Source organism: Hipposideros armiger, unplaced genomic scaffold, assembly GCF_001890085.2.
Source record: "Hipposideros armiger isolate ML-2016 unplaced genomic scaffold, ASM189008v1 scaffold_107, whole genome shotgun sequence".
In the NCBI taxonomy this organism is placed as follows: Eukaryota; Metazoa; Chordata; class Mammalia; order Chiroptera; family Hipposideridae; genus Hipposideros; species Hipposideros armiger.
Genome location: NW_017731457.1, coordinates 2,731,938 through 2,750,339, shown reverse-complemented (window position 1 = coordinate 2,750,339; position 18,402 = coordinate 2,731,938). Strand labels below are relative to the sequence as shown.

General features: G+C 42.8%; 1 protein-coding gene and 1 long non-coding RNA gene across 2 annotated transcripts in view; one reads left to right on the top strand and one right to left on the bottom strand.

Moving 5' to 3' along the window:
- LOC109385041 (uncharacterized) overlaps positions 1–4,493 on the bottom strand; it is a 68,689-nt gene extending 64,196 nt beyond the window's left edge. Inside the window, exon 1 of the long non-coding RNA XR_002124544.1 lies at positions 4,202–4,493. This is a non-coding gene — a long non-coding RNA (uncharacterized LOC109385041). The remainder of the gene's footprint in view (positions 1–4,201) is intronic.
- A 68-nt stretch (positions 4,494–4,561) lies between these two features.
- The window catches only part of YWHAG (tyrosine 3-monooxygenase/tryptophan 5-monooxygenase activation protein gamma), a 28,244-nt gene continuing 14,403 nt past the window's right edge, over positions 4,562–18,402 (top strand). The window contains exon 1 of the mRNA XM_019646890.1: positions 4,562–4,871. Within this exon, the coding sequence (XP_019502435.1) occupies positions 4,785–4,871 (87 nt within the window). The 5' untranslated portion in view covers positions 4,562–4,784. The remainder of the gene's footprint in view (positions 4,872–18,402) is intronic.

Here is an 18,402-nt window from a genome sequence, read left to right as displayed (position 1 = left end):
AACTTTTCAAGTCTTCCTCAGGAGCTAAGACCATCACCAGGTCGATCCTTTCTTGAAGCAGAGTCTCTCTTTCACTGAACAAAACTTCCCTGAACACTTGTACCATGCCAGGTTTGGAGCTCAGAGGTGACTCAGATGGATCTTTGTCTTTAAGGAATCATTTGTAAGACCCCGGGGCAAGACAGACTCATACACACATAAGTGTAATAAGAAGGTCTAGACCCTGTGCCGGAAGTATGGCGCATGGAGTCATGGGGGGGGAGGCACCAAGGGGGAACAGACTCATAATGTCTGAGTCTGAAGGATGAGGAGGTAGAAGTTTACTGAGGGTGGGAGTAGAAGGAGTTCCCACAGAAGGAACAGCTTTTGAAAAGGCACAGAGTTGGAAGAGGGCACTCAAGAATGGCCTTGAATTCCAGGCTAAGGAGCAGGAACTTTGGCTCATATACAGTGGGAGAAGCATGCATGGCAGAGCCAAAGCAAGAGAAGGAGAAAATCGAATGTACATTTGGAAAGATCTTTCAGATCTTTTACTGGGGAGGCAGGGAAGACACTGAGGCAGGGCAGTTAGAGGCTGGAAGATCTTAAGAAGCATCCAACCAATTCTTTTATTTATGCACAATCTGAGGTCCAGAGAGGTAGTGACTTCCTCAGTGTCACCGGCAAGATCAATAGCCAAGTCAAGGCTTCGACCTGTGTGCTCTGCCTTCTAGCACAGGCCTCCTCCACTGCTCCAGTATCCTTAAGAAAAGAGGAAGCCCACTGAGATTTCCCTGTTGTTCTTTGCCATTAAATCTGGCATGTGCTCTGCCTGCAGGCCGGCCTGCTAGGACAGTGACAGGGAAGTGTTCCCAGAGGACAGGGCAGGGAGCATCGCCTGTCTGCTTCTGAAGCAGGGGCTGCTTCTGCTGCCTCTACACCAATCAGGGAGCTTTCCAGCCTCAGGAGGAAGCCAGGAGCCAGGGGATGGGGCTGCGGTGATGATTTATGACTGCACAGAAACAACAGGACACTAATTTCTCTGGCTGGCCTGCTTGTCAGCCAACCCAGTAGGAGAGGATGCATCTAAAGGTCATGTCCTCCAGCACTGGAGATGGGGCAGAGGGTTAGCCATACAGGGTGCTTGCCCAGTGCCCTTGTGTCAGGCCAGTCACCAGAGGCAGGGTCCCTCCTTTCCTGAGCAGATACCAATGGGTAGATCCTCGTAACCTGGGCAGGAAGAGGTGTCCTTGCTATTGGGAGTCCGGAAGATCGGCCTGGGTTTGAATTCAGGCTCTACCTTTGCCTGGTTACCCAGCATCTCCACATCTCAGCTTTCTGTCTAAAATCAGGGATGACTCTGAGCCTCTCAATTCTTGGGACTTGACCATCTCCCACGTCTGCACAGATCTCCTGTTTCCACAGCTGAAGAATGCCAATAGCCTTCTATTTCAGAAGAGGAACATGTTGAATCTAGAACTATGACTGTCACAGCTAGGCAGAGCACTTAGTTCTCATTTAGCTTAATTTCTCACTTCAAAGGAGGGGAAATTGAGACCCAGAGAGGGGACAGGCCTTGCACATGAGCTGGGAGCCAGGCAGAAGCCAGAATACTAGTTCTCCAAATCCCTGCTCCAGATTTCTTCCAGCAGTACCAGGCAGCAAAGGAAGAAGCCAGAATAATAAGCCATTTTCTCTGTATAATGTCACCATGCCTCTGAAGCAATCCTCTAAACAGCCATGGGCTGCTGGACAGCTGCAGCTTTAAGCCTAGAGTCTTAAAAAAATCAAAAGGGAAAGGAGGGAAGGGCCAGCTCTCCCCTGCACCATTGGATGGAAACCTAGATGTGGAGGCTGCAGATGTCATTACTGTCTGGCTTTGGAATATCCTTTCTTTGTATCTGCTTTACTTTTCCAAAACAGATTTGGCCTTTATTAATTTTTTTTTTGAATGCACATTGGGCTAGTGAGGGAAGGAACTGAGGTGGAAAGGTCAGAGAGGCAGCCTGAAATGTGTCAGGAAGTGCCTGAGATTTAGCACTGACACATTTAATTCACACATGGACAACCAGTGTTGGCTGTAAGGGCTCATTCTCACGATCCTGTGATGCCCAGGCCAGAATGGTTCAGGCCTGGCCTGCAGGAAGGAAGAGAAAGGAAGAGGCAAAGAGTCATGTAAAAGACAGAAGGAAGTAGGAGGGTTTATTCACCAGCAGGACTGCATTTTGCTGGGTGGTATAGTACGAGACAAGGGGCTAGATCCTATGTTAGAGGAGGGGGAGAAGAGAGCTATTTCTAGATTCTCTCCTCCCTCAGTCCATCTCCTCCACTTCTGCCAGAGCAGTCTCCCTAAAGTGCATTCATTCACTCATTTCTTTACTTCATATGTTCTACATATTTACTGTGTGCCAGGTACTGTGCTAAGTAAGCACTGAGGAGGCAATGATGAAGACAAAACACAAATCTCATTTTCTGCCCTTGTTAAAACCTCTCACAGGCTTTCTATTTATTTCAGAATAAAGACTTCACTCTCTTGCCTGCTATGCAGGGCTCCTTATGTTCTGGCTCCTGACTCCATCCCTGGGCCCACTACCCATCACTTCAGGCAACAAACACATTGAATTCTTTGCCTATCAATAAATATGTCAGGGAGGAACCTGCCTCTGAGTCCTGCTGCCTGGGTCTTCTGCCTGCTCTCAATTCCTACAAGTCCTTTCAGGGCTGGGTTGGAAATGTTACCAATCTCCCTGGAGAAGCTTTTCAGAATCTCTTCCTATCCAGCCTGAAAGAATTAAAAAACAAAACAAAAAAATTCCCCAAAACTTAACAGCACTTAACACATTTTAAATTCCTTGAGGGCAGGGTTCCATGCTCTCTTCCTCCAGCATCTAGCATAGAGCATGGAATATTCCTTCAAAGAAACTCCTTTATTCTAGGTTCTCAAACACAACACTTCATATCCCCTACTTATTTTTTTTTTACTCCTTATCACTTTGACATACTGTACATATTTATCTTGCCTATTTTCTTGGCCAGGGTTTTGTTGTTCACTGCTGTACCTCATTGCTTAAAACAGTGCTTGGAACATAGTCGGTGCTCAATAGATAACTGCTGAATAAGTGAAGTAAATAAAATGTGCAGTCAAAACTATGGGGTATGTGAGCTAAACGGAATGTCCAAAAGGGAAGCATATAAGCAAGAATTTGTCAGCTTGACCTCAGTGTGTATTTCCTAGGTGGGGAGAGGATTCGTTAACCCCCAAATACAACCCAGTGTTAAACATACTGTATAGATGGGCAGGCCGAGTGGCGCATTGGTTAAGAGCTGGTTTGGGACACCAGCTCTGAGCAGCAGGACGCCGGTTTGGATCCCACATGCGGGCCAGTGACACTGCCCTCTGCAGCTAAGATGGTGAACAACAGCTCAACCTGGAGCTGGGCTGCCGGGAGTTGCTGGCGACGGTGTAGGCTGCAGCCCCTGCTACAGTGGGCTGCCATAAGCTACCGTGTGTGGCCGGCAGCCAGTGTGAGCGGCCGGCAGCCGGTTGTGTGCTGCCAAGAGTTGCCGTGAGCGACCTATCTGCCTCACCCGGGGAAAAGCCCAATGATAATACCAACATGGGCCAGTGAAGCAACTAGACTGAAGAACAAAAGGACAGTAACCTGTCTGTTTCCCTTCCCCCGAATCCCCAGAGCTGTTCCCCTCCCCCAATTCCCCAATTTAAAAAAACAAACAAACATACTGTATAGGCTCTTGGTAACAGAATTGAATCTTTAACACTCCACCCTGGAGAGGAAGAAGGGGCTCCCTAAGGGTCAGCCAACTGACAGCTGTATCCTTTCTGTAAATTAACCAGTATGCCTGGCCAGTATTTGTCCTTCTATGTTTTCACCTCATCAGGTTCCAAGAACTTGAAGGTGTGGTTGGGGAATTGGAACCTTGTGGGAGTGGGCGACAGTTTAGCTCCTTAATTCAACCATCCCAGGGGCGGGCACCACTCTGACAGTTTGGATCTACAGTGGACATGCTCCCTCTCCGGTGAATCCCCTTGACCTGTTACTTTATCTCGGAGATTGGGTCCAGGGCTAAGGCCCTGGCCGGTCCTCTTGCAATTTCCCTGAGAATATGGGGCGGGGCCGTGAATCAGCACTTGCTCCGACTGATGCAGCCTCGGTCCCCGCCAGGGGTCCCCAGCGGCCGCGGAATTAGTATCCCCTCCTACCTCCTCCGGTGTGCGATGACCACTGGGAGATGTAGTGTTGACCGCCCCTTTGTCCTTGATCTCTCCAACGTATCACCCTGCCAGCACGTGAACTACAACTCCCAGAGGTCCACGCGCCGGGGGCCTGGCAGGGCGGGGGGTCTAAAGGGGGAAGGGTTGCGGGGAGTCTGGAGAAACCGGGCCGCAGGAACCCAGGTGAAGTGAAGAACACGGAGTGCTGGGGTGCAGCGGGGAAGGAAGGGGACGCCTAGAAGGCGGCAGCGAGCTGAGTTGGGGAGGGGAAGCCCGAGAAGCGGAAGGGCCGGGGAGGAGCCTGGGCGGGGTGCGAGGGCGGGCGGGGTTAGTTGCGTCACGCTGCGTGGGCGGGGCCGCAGGGGGTTGTCCGCCCGCTGCACGCACAGCAGCCGCAGCCGTCTCGCGCTTGCTCCCGCGGTCGCAACTTGAGCCGCAACCTTCGCGCCGCCTCTGCTGCTCGCTTCGTGGGTCGGTCCCTCCGGCACACGGCCTCCAGCCGCGCCACAGCTGCCTTCTGATCCCTCTAGCTGCCCCGGTTTCCTCGCCCGGCCCGACCCAGCCCGCGAAGATGGTGGACCGCGAGCAACTGGTGCAGAAAGCCCGGCTGGCCGAGCAGGCGGAGCGCTACGACGACATGGCCGCGGCCATGAAGAACGTGAGTTTCTCCTCCCCTCCCCCGCATCGCCCCAACCCATTCGCAGACGCGGGCCTTCGCGTGGACGGCCCGGGGACAAGATGCCTCTCGCGACTACAGGGTTGGCCGCCCTTTCTCCCTCAGTGAGAGGACAAGGGAGCGTCCCGATAGCGATGGGTTGTGACGCGGCCTTTCCCGAGTGTCCTCCAGGGCTGGCGGCGCTGCCTCCTCGGCCCTCCCCGGGCTCGGGCTGGGGCGGGGTCTTAACAGAGCAGGTCTCGGGAGCGGGGTCTCTGGATCCCGCGTCTTCGGAGCTGCTGGGGACCTGAGCGGGGGCCGTGGGCATCCTTTGTGCCCCACATCCCCCTCCTCCCAGTCTCGGCGTGGGGGCGGGGGACCGCATGGATGCGGTTCCTCTTTCTTTCCCTGGTGTCTGGGCGGCGCCTTTCCCATTCACTTAGCAGGTCTCTCGGTTTCCTAATACTTACCCCCCTCCCCAAATCTTGCCCACTGCTTCCCCTGACAGATCCTTTAGAATATCCCCGGGAAAAATGTAGGCTCTCCTGAAAACCTTGGCTTAATGTTGCAAAATCGAAACGTCTTGCCTCACGTTTTTCTTAACAAAAGGCTCCTCTTTCTCCATTTCCCAAAGCAAAGTCCTCGTGCTTTAAGGAAGGGGGAACGTTTGTCTGCTAGCGTTTTTCATTGATTGTTCTCAACATGTCATCTCCATTTTTCCCCTTTTTTGTGTTGAAAAGGGTAGGTATTGTCTTCAAAATAAAGGTTATGAATTTAGCTGACTGGTTCAATTTGTGACATGCTTTTTCTTTTTTAAATACAGGCACACATCTGTTGAAATTCCTATAAGTTGAAAAAATATTCTCTGATCTGATATTGCAAACAAAGCGGTGGTGGGAGGCAGTATCAAGTCATTCCAGAAGATTCTGCATTTGTCATATTGCAGAGAGCCTAGACTGGGTGGAGGCTGGGAGGAGTTATTTTAAAGGGGAAAAAGTCTTTTTTTTTTTTACGAATTTGTTTTGTTAGATACATCTGAGATTTTTTTTTTTAAAGCTAGCGCATCCTCATGCTGATGAAAAGAGAATACTGATCTCCAGTTGTCGCATTTTGTATAGGATGCAGATTCCTGCCTGTATTGCACCATTTTGTCAGTAACACTACATTTATCTAACGGACTGTCAACGAGTTTGATAATGGAGGGAAGGTATTGAGCATTACTAAATGAAACATGGCAAATTACCCAATTAATGATTTAGGTCTCCCACTAACTTAGTATTTAAATTCCCACCTTATGTAACAAAGATTTTAAAATGAATCTCCAGTGTGAGGTGGATTTATTTAGAAATGTACCTTGCATGTTAAATCTTTTTAATGAAGCAGTATAGGTATTTAGATTCCTGAATAACTTCACTAGTTCACAAAGGTGATAATGCTTGTGCTTTTAATATTTAAGTCAGCTACATGAACAACAAAGATTTTTATCTCCTTAAGGAAGAGAATTGGTTCTGAAATTGGTAGTACCACTGTATTAATATGTTGCCACAGTTGCTATTTTAAAATATTTTAAAACTCGAATGATACGAGTTGCACATTTAATAGTTATCAATATTGGAAATGTCTTCAGTTCATATTATTTAGATTCTTCTAATTTTTCATGTTTCTAGTTTCACAGGAAAGCGAGTGACCTCGCACCTATATCCATAGCAACCCAGTGATGTCACACACTCAATGACACAGAGGCTGCAATGCACCTAAGGGCTGGTAGGGAGTATGCAAATGGCATTTGTCCAAGGTAATGCAGAAATTAGCAGATAAGCCAGGTGGAATTGAGTACTTCATCTCCCACCAGATAAGAATTGGTGCAAAAATAAGAATTTCATTTACCCTTAGACATGCAAATCAGTGTACCTATAGATATGCCTATTCATTTTCCTATTTCTAGTTTTCTCACAAAAGTTTATAAGATAATTTGTATTTTTAAACATTGGTCTCACTATTAAAATTGGGCAGTGATGGAATAAAGATAGAAATTTTAAACAAGAATGTTTTGTGGTCATAATGCAGGGATGGGCTGTATACTTGGGTCTATTGCAAATTAACTTGGCAGATTTTAATAAAAACCTTAAAAAATCATGACTTCCCACTGGGTCATTTTCAGTAAATGTTAGGGAATGGGACTCTGTTACAAAACACTTTAGGATTTGGAAAAGTTCTCTTTTGCTACATTAACGCTTCTGCTCATTGATGGAGCTTGGAGGAAAGAGCAGTTTATAAAATAAAGCAGACCTTTTTTTTTCAAACCTATTTACTGTGATTTTTGAAGAAGTACCTTTACCTCAGTCCTCATTTTCCTCATCTGTGAAATGGGTCAGTACTTGAATAAGTGAGGCTTAATTAAATGCAGTAGGTGTTCAAAAATGATAACTATTTATAAACTGCTTCTTTTATAAAAATCATCTCATCATGGAGAATTTGGGAAATACAGGAAGATATAAAGAAAATACTCAGTCCTGCCATTCCCATGAGCTCTCTTCTAAGGTTGAAATTACTTTGCTGATAGAGGGATAAAACTTATTTGTATTTAATGATTTTTATCCTAGCAATAACACTGTTGGGACCTGTGCAACAGAATGGTAGTTGTATGTGGGTAACCAGGATAGAAGTAATATGTAGTATTTTGAAAGGAAAGAAGGAAGGGTTAGTCTTTTAAGACGTGTAGTCTAGTCTTTAAGGAGAGAGTAAATACCTAGATGTTTCCTACTGGTTAAATAATACTATCTTGTCCTTTGGATTTTCATAGCCTCTTGAGAAGTTAATATTCTAAGTAGGCTGCTGGTATTTGCCTGGGGGAGTGGGAAGGAAAAGGTTCTGGGCTACTCATTTTGTTGAAGTTACTGGGTTAAGCAATTTAACTCAGTGTGGGGGGGCATTGGTGGCAAAAATCTATCTTATATAAAAAAGTCTTCCTAGTAGAGTCGATATACTTTAAAATTCTTACTATCTTAAGTATTCTGTTTTTCCCGCTTGCTCTTCCAGGAGGCTAGATCAATAGCCATTATCGCTAATGGAGTAATAACACCTCTGTAGACTCTTCAGAGGTGGACTTCTGCCAGCCATTATTCTGAGTCATGTGGTTTCAGTTCTCTTTGGGGTAGAAAGAATACAGATAATATTTTGCTTTCTATGTGTTATCCTTCACAACTGAAATGAATATTAACTGCTTTTTATAATTATTAAAAATTCTATATGTATCTTTTTGAATCCTCATTAGTCCTTTGGATTAACTGCCAACGCTGGGGAGGGTTTTATCCCTTAGTACTTGAGGGAAGCCTTATTTATTACATCAAACTCTAAATTATTTAAAAGTGAAGAAAATGACCTTGCTTTTATTGAGATAAAAGTCACATAACATAAATAACCATTTTCAAGTGTACAATTCAGTAGCATTTAGTATATTCACGATGTTGTATAACTATCACCTCTAGTTGAAAAAAAATGAGAAAATGATATCTTTAAAAAGTGATGAAGGTCTAGCTATAGCTGGCTGGATTTTAAAACATAACTGATTCAAGAATGTCATTAATGAAGTACCCACAACAGCATACCCAGTGGTAATCAGTATCTCTTTGTCTTTGTTTTCTAACTTCTGAACCTTTTCAGCATACGTTTTAAAAAAGGACTTAGCTTGGTTTGTATTTCCATTAAGAAAGTTACAGAGCTTAAAAACCATATGTTGAATAAAAAAAAAACCCAAAAAACCAAACAAACCCATATGTTGTACACCCAAATAAGAACAATTTACCTGAAATCAGAGCAAACTATTCACTATTTGGAGATTACGGAAACTGTGCTGGTGTTCATTCTACAGCTCGTTTTCCACCCCAAGGCTGACTTTGGTGTAAATGGTTTCCCTGCTGTGTGACAGCAGTCCCCTAACAACACTGCAGTACTGAGAGTGGTGAGCTACTCACGCAAGTGGTTGCTTTAAATAAGATGTTAAATACATTGTTTTGGTGCATTTGAGGCCATCAGAAGCTTCTCAGCCCCATGTCACTAGCCCTAAACCCTTTTATCTGGCAGGGCATCTAATTATTTCTATATTCCCTACCAGATTCCATGGGATATAAAAGAAAAGCAGAGACTATATGTTTAATAGTCAAGGCGGGGAATCACATGTAAACCACTATTTTTTGTCATATTTTCTAAGCTTTCTTAGTGCTTGACCAGATATTTGAGGCTATATTTATTTGTTGTCTTTCTAGGTTATAAAGTCTACCAGTACCAGCTGCCTCGGCCTTTCATAATCATTTTTCTATTGTCGTTCCCCAAATTCCATTTTAGATATTAGCTATCAGTTTGGTTCACTACCAAACCATATCATCTTACTTTACATTGGTACTTTTAGAGATCCTTGAAATTTTGATTTTAGTAATTTATGAATTTGAGTAGTAAAAAAATAGTTACATGATAATTGATCAACAAAAATTCCCCAAAGAAAGCTTTAATTTTAAGATAAATGGTTAAATAACTGGTTTGGTCCCATGGTTTTGCAGAAACAATAAAAATTGTAAATCTGAAAGAATTTGCATGAGTTTTTTTCCTTCCTTTTTAAAGAACTGGCAAAAGTTTAAGCCAAGATTTCATCACCATTTCACTTGTAAAGGTATGTCCCACAGAGGTAGATTTTTCTTTACCTGAGTTGAACACTGTTAATGTACCACAAAGCTTTAGTTGGGTTGTGAATAGGTAAATAGAAATGAATGTTCTTATATATACAGATTTTTAACATCACATTAAAAAAATTAATTTCCAAATAAACTCATTTGGTCTTATTTTTTTAATCTTTGGAGTAAGATCTTATTTTTGGAAAGACCTACTTCATGAGTAGGGCCTAGATGTATTGTCCTCTTAATAATTCTGTTACTAGAATGGATGTCAGAGCTGGGAATATGACAGTGACAGCAGTGGGCAGCTGAACATGTGATGACTAGTAGCACAAGAGGAATCCCTTGACGGCCCTCCCCCACAGCTGAGTGTGAAGAGCAGCTGCAGTTGTGTAGAGAAGTGAGAGGGCTAAGAGGTAACAGGAGAAAGGCTTAAAAATGCAGGTTTGTTTTGAAAGAGATAATGAAATTTCTTTAGCTTTCTGAAAGCAATTACTAATATGACACTTAAGCCACCGTATTTAACCTAGATTAGGAAACAAAGTTGCCCATGGTGCCAGTACTTCAAGGATGTAGAAATAAGCTTAACATTATTTGAACCTTTCAAATACAATGCTCCTTTTGTAGCAGCTTAACATGAAATAGTGCATTAGTTCTTATTTGCAGTAGAGGCCCAGCATGGATACTAGCCATGCGAACAGTCCCGTACTACCTGCCAGTACTTTTTTATTTTATTTTATTTTATTTTTATTTTGTAAGTTATATGTATTATATACTGTAGTCTTAAGATAAAGTAAGCCAGGGAAAAGGTTATCAAGAAAACCATAAGGAATAGGGCATACATTGACAGTATTTATTGAAGAAAATCCACGTGTCGTAAGTGGACCCACAGTTTAAATCGGTGTTGTTCAAGGTCAACTGTATAATTACCTAGAGAGTAAACAGGTTTCCTGAGTTCTGTGAGCTATTCTAGCAAATTAATCGAACCCAAGGCAAGGGCCGTGGGAACTTGTGATTTATAGCCGGTCAGTCAGAAGCACAGGTGAGAACCTGGGCTTGTGAGATTGGCATCTGAAGTGGAGGGCCGTCTTATGGGAGTCAGCCCTTTATCTGTGGAGTCTGATGCCATCTCCTCCAGGGAGACAGTGTCAGAACCTGCCAGTATTTTTAACATGAGGCCTGCCTGGTACGGGTTGACTGGTGTATAGCTGTTATTTTCAAATCATGCTCTGTTCTTCACATACAAACCACATTTGGTCTTTTCTAACTACATCTGCGTAATAGAAATAGAAACTTGAAAGTTTAGACACTAGATTTTTTTCCTACTAGGTTGAAAATGACCCAGTCTGGAAGAGCAAGGGAAACTTAACAGGATAGAAGGATAGGAACAGTAGGAAAGAGCATTCTGAGGCAAGGAAAGCTAGTGGGAACAAGTGAGGAGGGAAGGAAAATTCTAGAATGTCTTGCATTTTGGGATGCTGTGGTTTTCTAAGGGAGTCTGAGAAGGGGTTTTTGGTTTAAGGGGTTTTTGGAAGGCTGTCATCGGGACTGACAACTGAGTCTGGCTTTTAGGATGCTAGAAAATTTGGGGGGAAATGACAAATATTGTTACCATAATGATTCCCCTATGGAGGGCTATTTCCATCATGTCTTTGCCTACAGGGCCTAGGCTTGGTTTTTCTCTTGACATTTCAAGGATATTTTCTTCTGTCTTTAGTATTTTTAGTGGCTGAATAATCCTATGGATGTATCATAATTTAATTATTTTTTATTTAGCATTTAGGCTGTTTCCAAATTTATAAGTAATATTGCCATGAATATCTTTGGGACTAAAGCTTTCAACACAGTTTATATATTAGGACAGAGACCCAAAAGTGGAATTGCTGAAAGAATGGCTAAGAATAATTTTGGTTCTAAAGATTTTATCGGGGAATTGGGGGAACAGCATTGGGGAATCGGGGAAGGGGAACAGACAAGTTGCTGTCCTTTTGTTCTTCAGTCTAGTTGTGGAGGGCATCGCTTCACTGGCCCATGTTGGTATTGCAAGCATTGTGCTCTTCCCAGCTGAGGCAGATTGGTTGCCGGCCATTGGACGGATGCTCACGCCTGCCACAGACGGTAGCTTATGGCAGCCCACTGCAGTCCCACTGCAGCCTACACTGTCCCCGGCAATTCATGGCAGCCCAGCTTCAGGTTGAGCTGCTGTTCACCATCTTAGCTGTAGAGGACGCAGCGTCACTGGTCCGTGTGAGATCCGAACCGGTGGCCCTGCTGCTCAGAGCTCGCGCTCCCAAGCCAACTCTTAACCAACGAGCCACTTGGCTGGCCCAAGAATAATTTTTAAGGATCTTGTAATCACCACTACTCAGTATCATCTCTTAAAAGTTTTGGAAAATGTAATTGAATAGGTATTACATACACATGGTTCAAAATTCAAGGATATGCTATTGCTCTTTCCAAGAGGGAAAATAAAATGAGGTAGAAATGGGGGAAAGCTTGACTGCTAGCTTATTTGTGGCAAGTCTCCCTTTTTGCTTTCTTGTAGTTGCAATGATTGCCTTAAAAAAATAAGGAAACTTTCAGATTTATATAAAATAAAGATGAACAGTAAAATATACCCCCATACATTACCAGCTTCACCATTTGACAGCATATTGGCTTGTCTTGTAGCTATATTTTCATACGCTTCTGGCCCCCTTGGGATTTACCATCTTGGGCGATGGCTTTTTATTGAACTAAAATTACCCATATTTGCCATAAATACTCAACTTACCAGCAGGATCTCTTTACATTCAAATTTGGCAACCTCAAAGTGTAGTTTCTTGCTTAAAGCATTTAATCCTGGTGACGAATAATTTAATTTTTCCTTGAATTTAAAAGGAGTACTTCCCTTCGTTTGATATCCAAGTGCTACTTCCCCTCAGCCTTTACTCAGGAGGGGTTGGTGGAAAGCCTGGGTGGGCCACTAGTGGGGAGAGGAAAGATGATGGCCGTGTCTGAAGGTTAAGAAAAGAGCTCTATCATTACACGACTGTTCTTCCTAAATTTTTTTACTGCCTAATATTGAAAAGACAATGAAGGTAGATTCTTTTGTCAGTTCTAGCCTTTGTCGCTAATCTGAGAAGAACTAAAACCCAATTGATTTGTTGAGGACAATGTGAATAACAAGTTTTGCTTTTCTTTGGCTTTGTTGCTTGCCAAGCATTTTTTCAAAAATCATTTTGCCCGGGGCCAGCCAAGTGGCTCAGTTGGTTAAGAGCTCACGCAAGAGTGCGAGCTCTGAGCAGCAGCGGTTCGATGCCCGTCCCAAGCTGAGTTGCCGCTGAGCTGCCAACAGGTGGCAGGATGGCTCAGCTAAAAAAAAAAATTCTTTTTGCCTTAAAGTCAGTATACTGCTTGGTTGGTGGGTGAATGGGTGAGTGGTAACTGCAAAATAAAGTTAAAACAAGTATGTTAAGTTAGTGAATGGATAGAAAGGCAGGAAGGAAGGAAAGGAAGGAAGGAAGGATGGGTAAATATATACTGTCTGCACCCAGACAGCCTAGGTTTGAATCCATACTCAGAAGTATGGAGCTGACCAGTGTAATGATATCAATAATTAGGTGAGTATGCTGCCGTTTTCATTTTTTAACATTTGAAAGTCCTGTAGGTAATAGATGTTTGGAACTTGATCCATTTATTGAGGAACAGCTGTAGTAATGGATTGAATTTTAAAACGCATAAAATATATTTTTATTGACATTACTTATTTAGAACTATGTCTAGCATACAGATTCTCAAAAACACTGAATTATAACTAGTTCTTATTTTGGATATATGGGATTCTTGCATTTTGATCATTTTTCTCTGTTCATAAGCTGGCTAGCTACATGCACACAAGTTATACATACATATATTTTTAATAAATGATGACTAAAGACTAATGTTTTAGCAAGTGTTTATATCTGTTGTGAAAGTCATCAGTACCATTATTTACTGTGCTGTTGCAGCATAGCATTGCTCTGAAATGTGGATGAGTTAAACTAAGCCTCTGGACCACAATGGAAAACTTAGGGTACATTTTTATGACTTTTTAAAAATATCTTCTGTAGATTTCTGCACTGACTAAAATCTTTTGGGGAAGATAGAAGATTGTAAGTTACACACTCTTAGATAAAATATTGTAACACAGCTTGACATTTACTGTCACTAGGGAAGCATCTTTATATACTTTTCCCACATAATTTCACAATAGTTTTGTAAAGTCATACTTCCATTTTTCAGATGGAAATGTGTAATTTGCCTAAGGCTTGAGATAAATGTATATATATTTTTTAAATCTAAGAACCTTTTTTTTTTTTTTTTTTTTAAAGATTTCTACTGGGGAACTGGGGAGATGGGAACAGTGCTAGGGAACCGGGGGAAGGGGAACAGACAAGCTGCTGTCGTTTTTTGTTCTTTAATCTAGCCGTGGAGGACGTTGCCTCACTGGCCCAAGTTGGCACCATCACTGCGCTCTTCCAGGGCGAGGCAGATCAGTTGCCGGCCCCTGGACGGCCACTCACTGCGGCTGCTGGCCGCCCACTACGGCTGCCGGCCACACACAGCAGCCCACGGCAACCCACTGCAGCAGGGGCTGCAGCCCACATGGTCGCCGGCGACTCACGGCATCCCAGCTCCAGACCGAGCCGTTGCTCAGCATCCTAGCTGCAGAGGACAGTGCCACCGGCCCTCATATGTGGGATCCGAACCGGGGCCCTCTGGCATCCCAAACCAGCTCCCAATCATCGCGCCACTTGGCCGGCCCTAAATCTAAGAATCTTTTAATAGACTTTTTAGATATGAGAAAGGAGTCACAGGTAATACGTATTTATGGACACCGGTGATTCTTTAGCTGTTGTCTCATTAATTGATTTATTTTGATTAATTTTAGTAAATGTTCCATTGTTTGCAGAAGCATTAAAAATCCTTTAAACTGCATATTTAAGTTTTTCATTTAGTTATACTTGAGAGGGTCATTACATGGTGTAGGTTAAAATACAGAATGGGGGGCCAACCGAGTGGCTCAGTTGGTTAAGAGCTTGCTCAAGAGCGCAAGCTCTGAGCAAGAGGGCTGCCAGTTCAATTCCTACATGGGCCAGTGACGCTGCGCCCGAGCTGCCCTGTTGTTGAGCTGCCAACAGGTGGCAGGATGGCTCATATGGTGTAACAACAAGACTGCCTGTTGATGGTGGACTACACCTACCCGCAACTAAGACTGAACACGGCACCTTGAGCTGAGCTGCCGCTGGATGGCTCAGTGGATAGAGTGTGCACTCTTAACAAGGCTGCTGGGTTTGACGCCTACATGGGGTGGTGGCTATGCCCACCTGCAACTAAGATTGAACACAGCACCTTGAGCTTAGAAGCCACGAGCTGCCACCGGGCAGCCAGATGGCGACTGGTGCCCTCCACAACGAAAATTGAAGAACAACAACTTGGCTGGTCCCCTCCCCCAATTCCCCAATACTGTTCCCCTCCCCCAATTCCCCAATAAAATCTTAGGGGGGAAAAACCCAACAAATTTTCCTTTAGAATAGTTCTAAGGTATATTATTACTTAATATAAATGTAATCTGGTTTATTGTAGAAAACATTTGATCCCATGATTGTGGTATGTTTTAAATATTTAACAAAGGAGAGCTTCAGAGTTTTAGCATGAGGGGGTAAGTACTGTTGCTTTGCCATTGGAGTTTTATATGTATTTCCAGGAGGTGAAAGATTGCCACTCAGAACTGAATAAAAGTATACCGCACTTAAAAAATGGGAGGAAGCTGTGACCTTTTTGTAAATCAAAAATAATATGGTCTTGTGTGGAATTCACAAGCTGGAGTGTGAAAACATGTTTTGAAGGGGATTTGGGTGAGGATCGAAGGAAGACAAAGGATGGTAAATGGAATATTTTGTGGACTTTCTCAGCAGGTGGAAGAAGTGAATGATACTGATCCAGAATCACAAAGGGAAGATAGAATTGTGATGAGGGATTATTGAATATCTGTGGGAATATTCATTCCACATAAAAATTGAAGTAAGCCCAGTGCTGTGGAATTAGAGGAGGACATTGACGTCACACTGAGCATTAGAGGAGATTATTTATTATTATGTGGGCAGTAGCACTCTACTAAGTATGGTGGTCTCAGGCCTTCAAGGGGTCACATTAGGGTACTTAGGTGGTGGTATCCCAACTCCCAGGCAGCCAAGTTCCCTTCCATGAGCACATTCTCCACCAAATATGGCTGTTATTTCCTAGAGGAAGTGATGCCAGAGTAGCATCTTGGAAGTGGGTACGGGGGATGAGGGGAAGAGGAAAGGTTGGGGGAAAGAATGTCCAGACAGGGAAGAACAAATTTAGTATTTGGGACATACAAGGAGCAGAATCTGTTGTGTGATTCATTTATTTGCTATTGGTTACACTCAGGGAATACTGCAGTTGTGTGCATTTGAGAGAATATTAGGAACTGAGTCTAAAGAGGTAAATGGGCCAGTTCATGAAGGGTCTTGTGGAATTTGTGTTTTTAAGGTATAGAGAGTCATTGAGGGATTTTAAGTAGAAGTGAATCATAATCTGATTCTTGGTCTCGAGAGATCATTGGCAACAATGTAGAAATTGAATAGGAAGACACGACAGCGACTGGAAGAGAGACTGATCAGTGTTGTATGGGTCTAGGCTGAAAGGATGGGTACCTGGACAAGGACAGCCAGGGCAGATTTGAGAATCTGATGGCTGAAGACAGAACAAGAAAGGAAGGGAAAATAATGGAAAAGATGAATTAAGTAAGCTGTCGCCTTGCCGAGTTCGAGGAAACTTAAGTAGAGGTAAATAGAGAGACATCATGGTTTCATGTTAATACATGAAAAGCACTTGGAACAATGTTTTGCAAAGTGTTAGCAGTTAGTGTTACCTGTTATTCATTAAGTAAAATGTTCATTGAAGACCCACTGATGACCAGGCTCTGGCCTAAGATCTGAGAATATAGCCTCTGCCCTCACAGAACGGACGTCGTAGTGGGAGTCCTCTATATATCCATGATGTAAAACCGGGCATCATAAGGTCACCTAGGGAAAATGGAGAGTTGAAGTCAAAATGTGAAACTCTGGGGAATAGCACATTAGTGACAGGAATGAGGAATAAAAGACTTACGTGTAAGAGTAAGTATAGATGCAGCAAACCAGGAAAGAAGGCTAATAAAATGAAGAGTCTGTCAAGAAAAGTAGGAGTAATCAGCTGTATTAGGGTTTTTTTATGAATTAAGATTTAAGATGAAGATGTAAGATAATACTGGATATGTGAACTAGGAAGACTTGATGACTTTAGAGTATTTTCAGTGGTAATGGGGTGAGGAGTAAAAGAATGTTGAAGAAATGGTTAACAAATACAGTAAATCCTTGCTTAACACCAATAGGCTCTTTCAACTTTGAGTGAAATAACATAACAAAACCAATTTTACCACAGGCTAATTGATAAAAATAAGAGTTAAGTTCCTGTGTCATCTCCTCAACATTATAATGAAGTGATATTGTGCAGGGACCTGCTGTATAGACTTATTTTCAGAAACTTGATTTTGAAGGAAATAAGAAGGAAGAGATGGGATTAAAAGGCACCATTTTAATACTGTAATTGGACTATTACAGTATTAAAAGCAGAAAAGTAGAAGAAGGGAAAATACAGGAAAGAGAATGACTGATGGGAATATGTTGGGAGGGGAGAAACATCTTGTTTGACATACTGGGAGGAGGCAATGAAAGGTGCAGTTAGGGCTTTGAAATTGACTTATCTAGTGGTTACTTCGTGAAGAGGTGGTAGTAAGCAAGGATTGCTAGGCATTGATTGCTAACGGCCCAGCTGAGGTTACAAAAAAACCAAACAACTTAATTTGTAGTGACTGTAATCTGTAATATTTTTGTTGGTGCCTCTGTCTTTCCGCCTTGCCTAAATTTGGGGTATAAGAATAGAAAGGTTGGGTGGTTGGATTGATTGAGCACTTGGGTGTTTATGAGTTGGTACAGCAGAAGGAAAGGCATAGGAAAGTTGGTATTAATGCAAAAATAATTGAATTGATGAATCTTGATGAACCTTGGAAGGAAGAAATAAGAATAAAGCCTAAAGAGAAAGAGCTTAGAGAAAAAGGGGAGGGTTCAAGAGCAAGTCTAGTAGGTGGGAGTAAGGACTGATAGTGGAGGATAAGAGTTTGATTTTAAAAGTGGATGATTCTGAATGAGGTCAAGGGTGTGGTTTGGGGATAAGTTGTCAAAATCAGTGATATAACTGAACTATTGTTTATAATTAATTTGGGGAACAGTCTTGTATAATGGAAGTATAACCAAAGATCTGGACACAGGTAAACAGTCTCAAAGAAAGTAAACATGACATTCCAGGAAGAATTGTAGACGCAGAGAAAAGGCCTGAAAGATTATGAAGGAGTCACTGGGTTTGTGAGAACTTGTTTAATCTTTAATTTCCATTTAACTAATTTTTAGTATAGAGATGTTTGACTACTAGCAAAAGGATTGCTAGAACATAGTATGTTGGAATTTTTGGAAGACATTTGATGAGATGTTTTCCTGATGTGTCCTATTGTTAAATAAAAGTGAGATCACATTGGAGCAACCGGTGGGATCTAGGCTAATGAAGTGGCCTGTTTTTTGCTTAAAGTCCTGTACCTTGGCCCCAGATTCAACTGTTCATTAAATTTGGTGGAGATGGCGCTTAACTCTAGTTCTTGTGGGGAAAAAGACATAGGGCCTTTGAGATCACAATAGGAATTAAAAGGAGTAGTCAGCAGTGTTACGATTTGATTTTCAGAAGTTAATTTATGCAAAATTTAACTGCAAAATAAAATTAAAACAAGT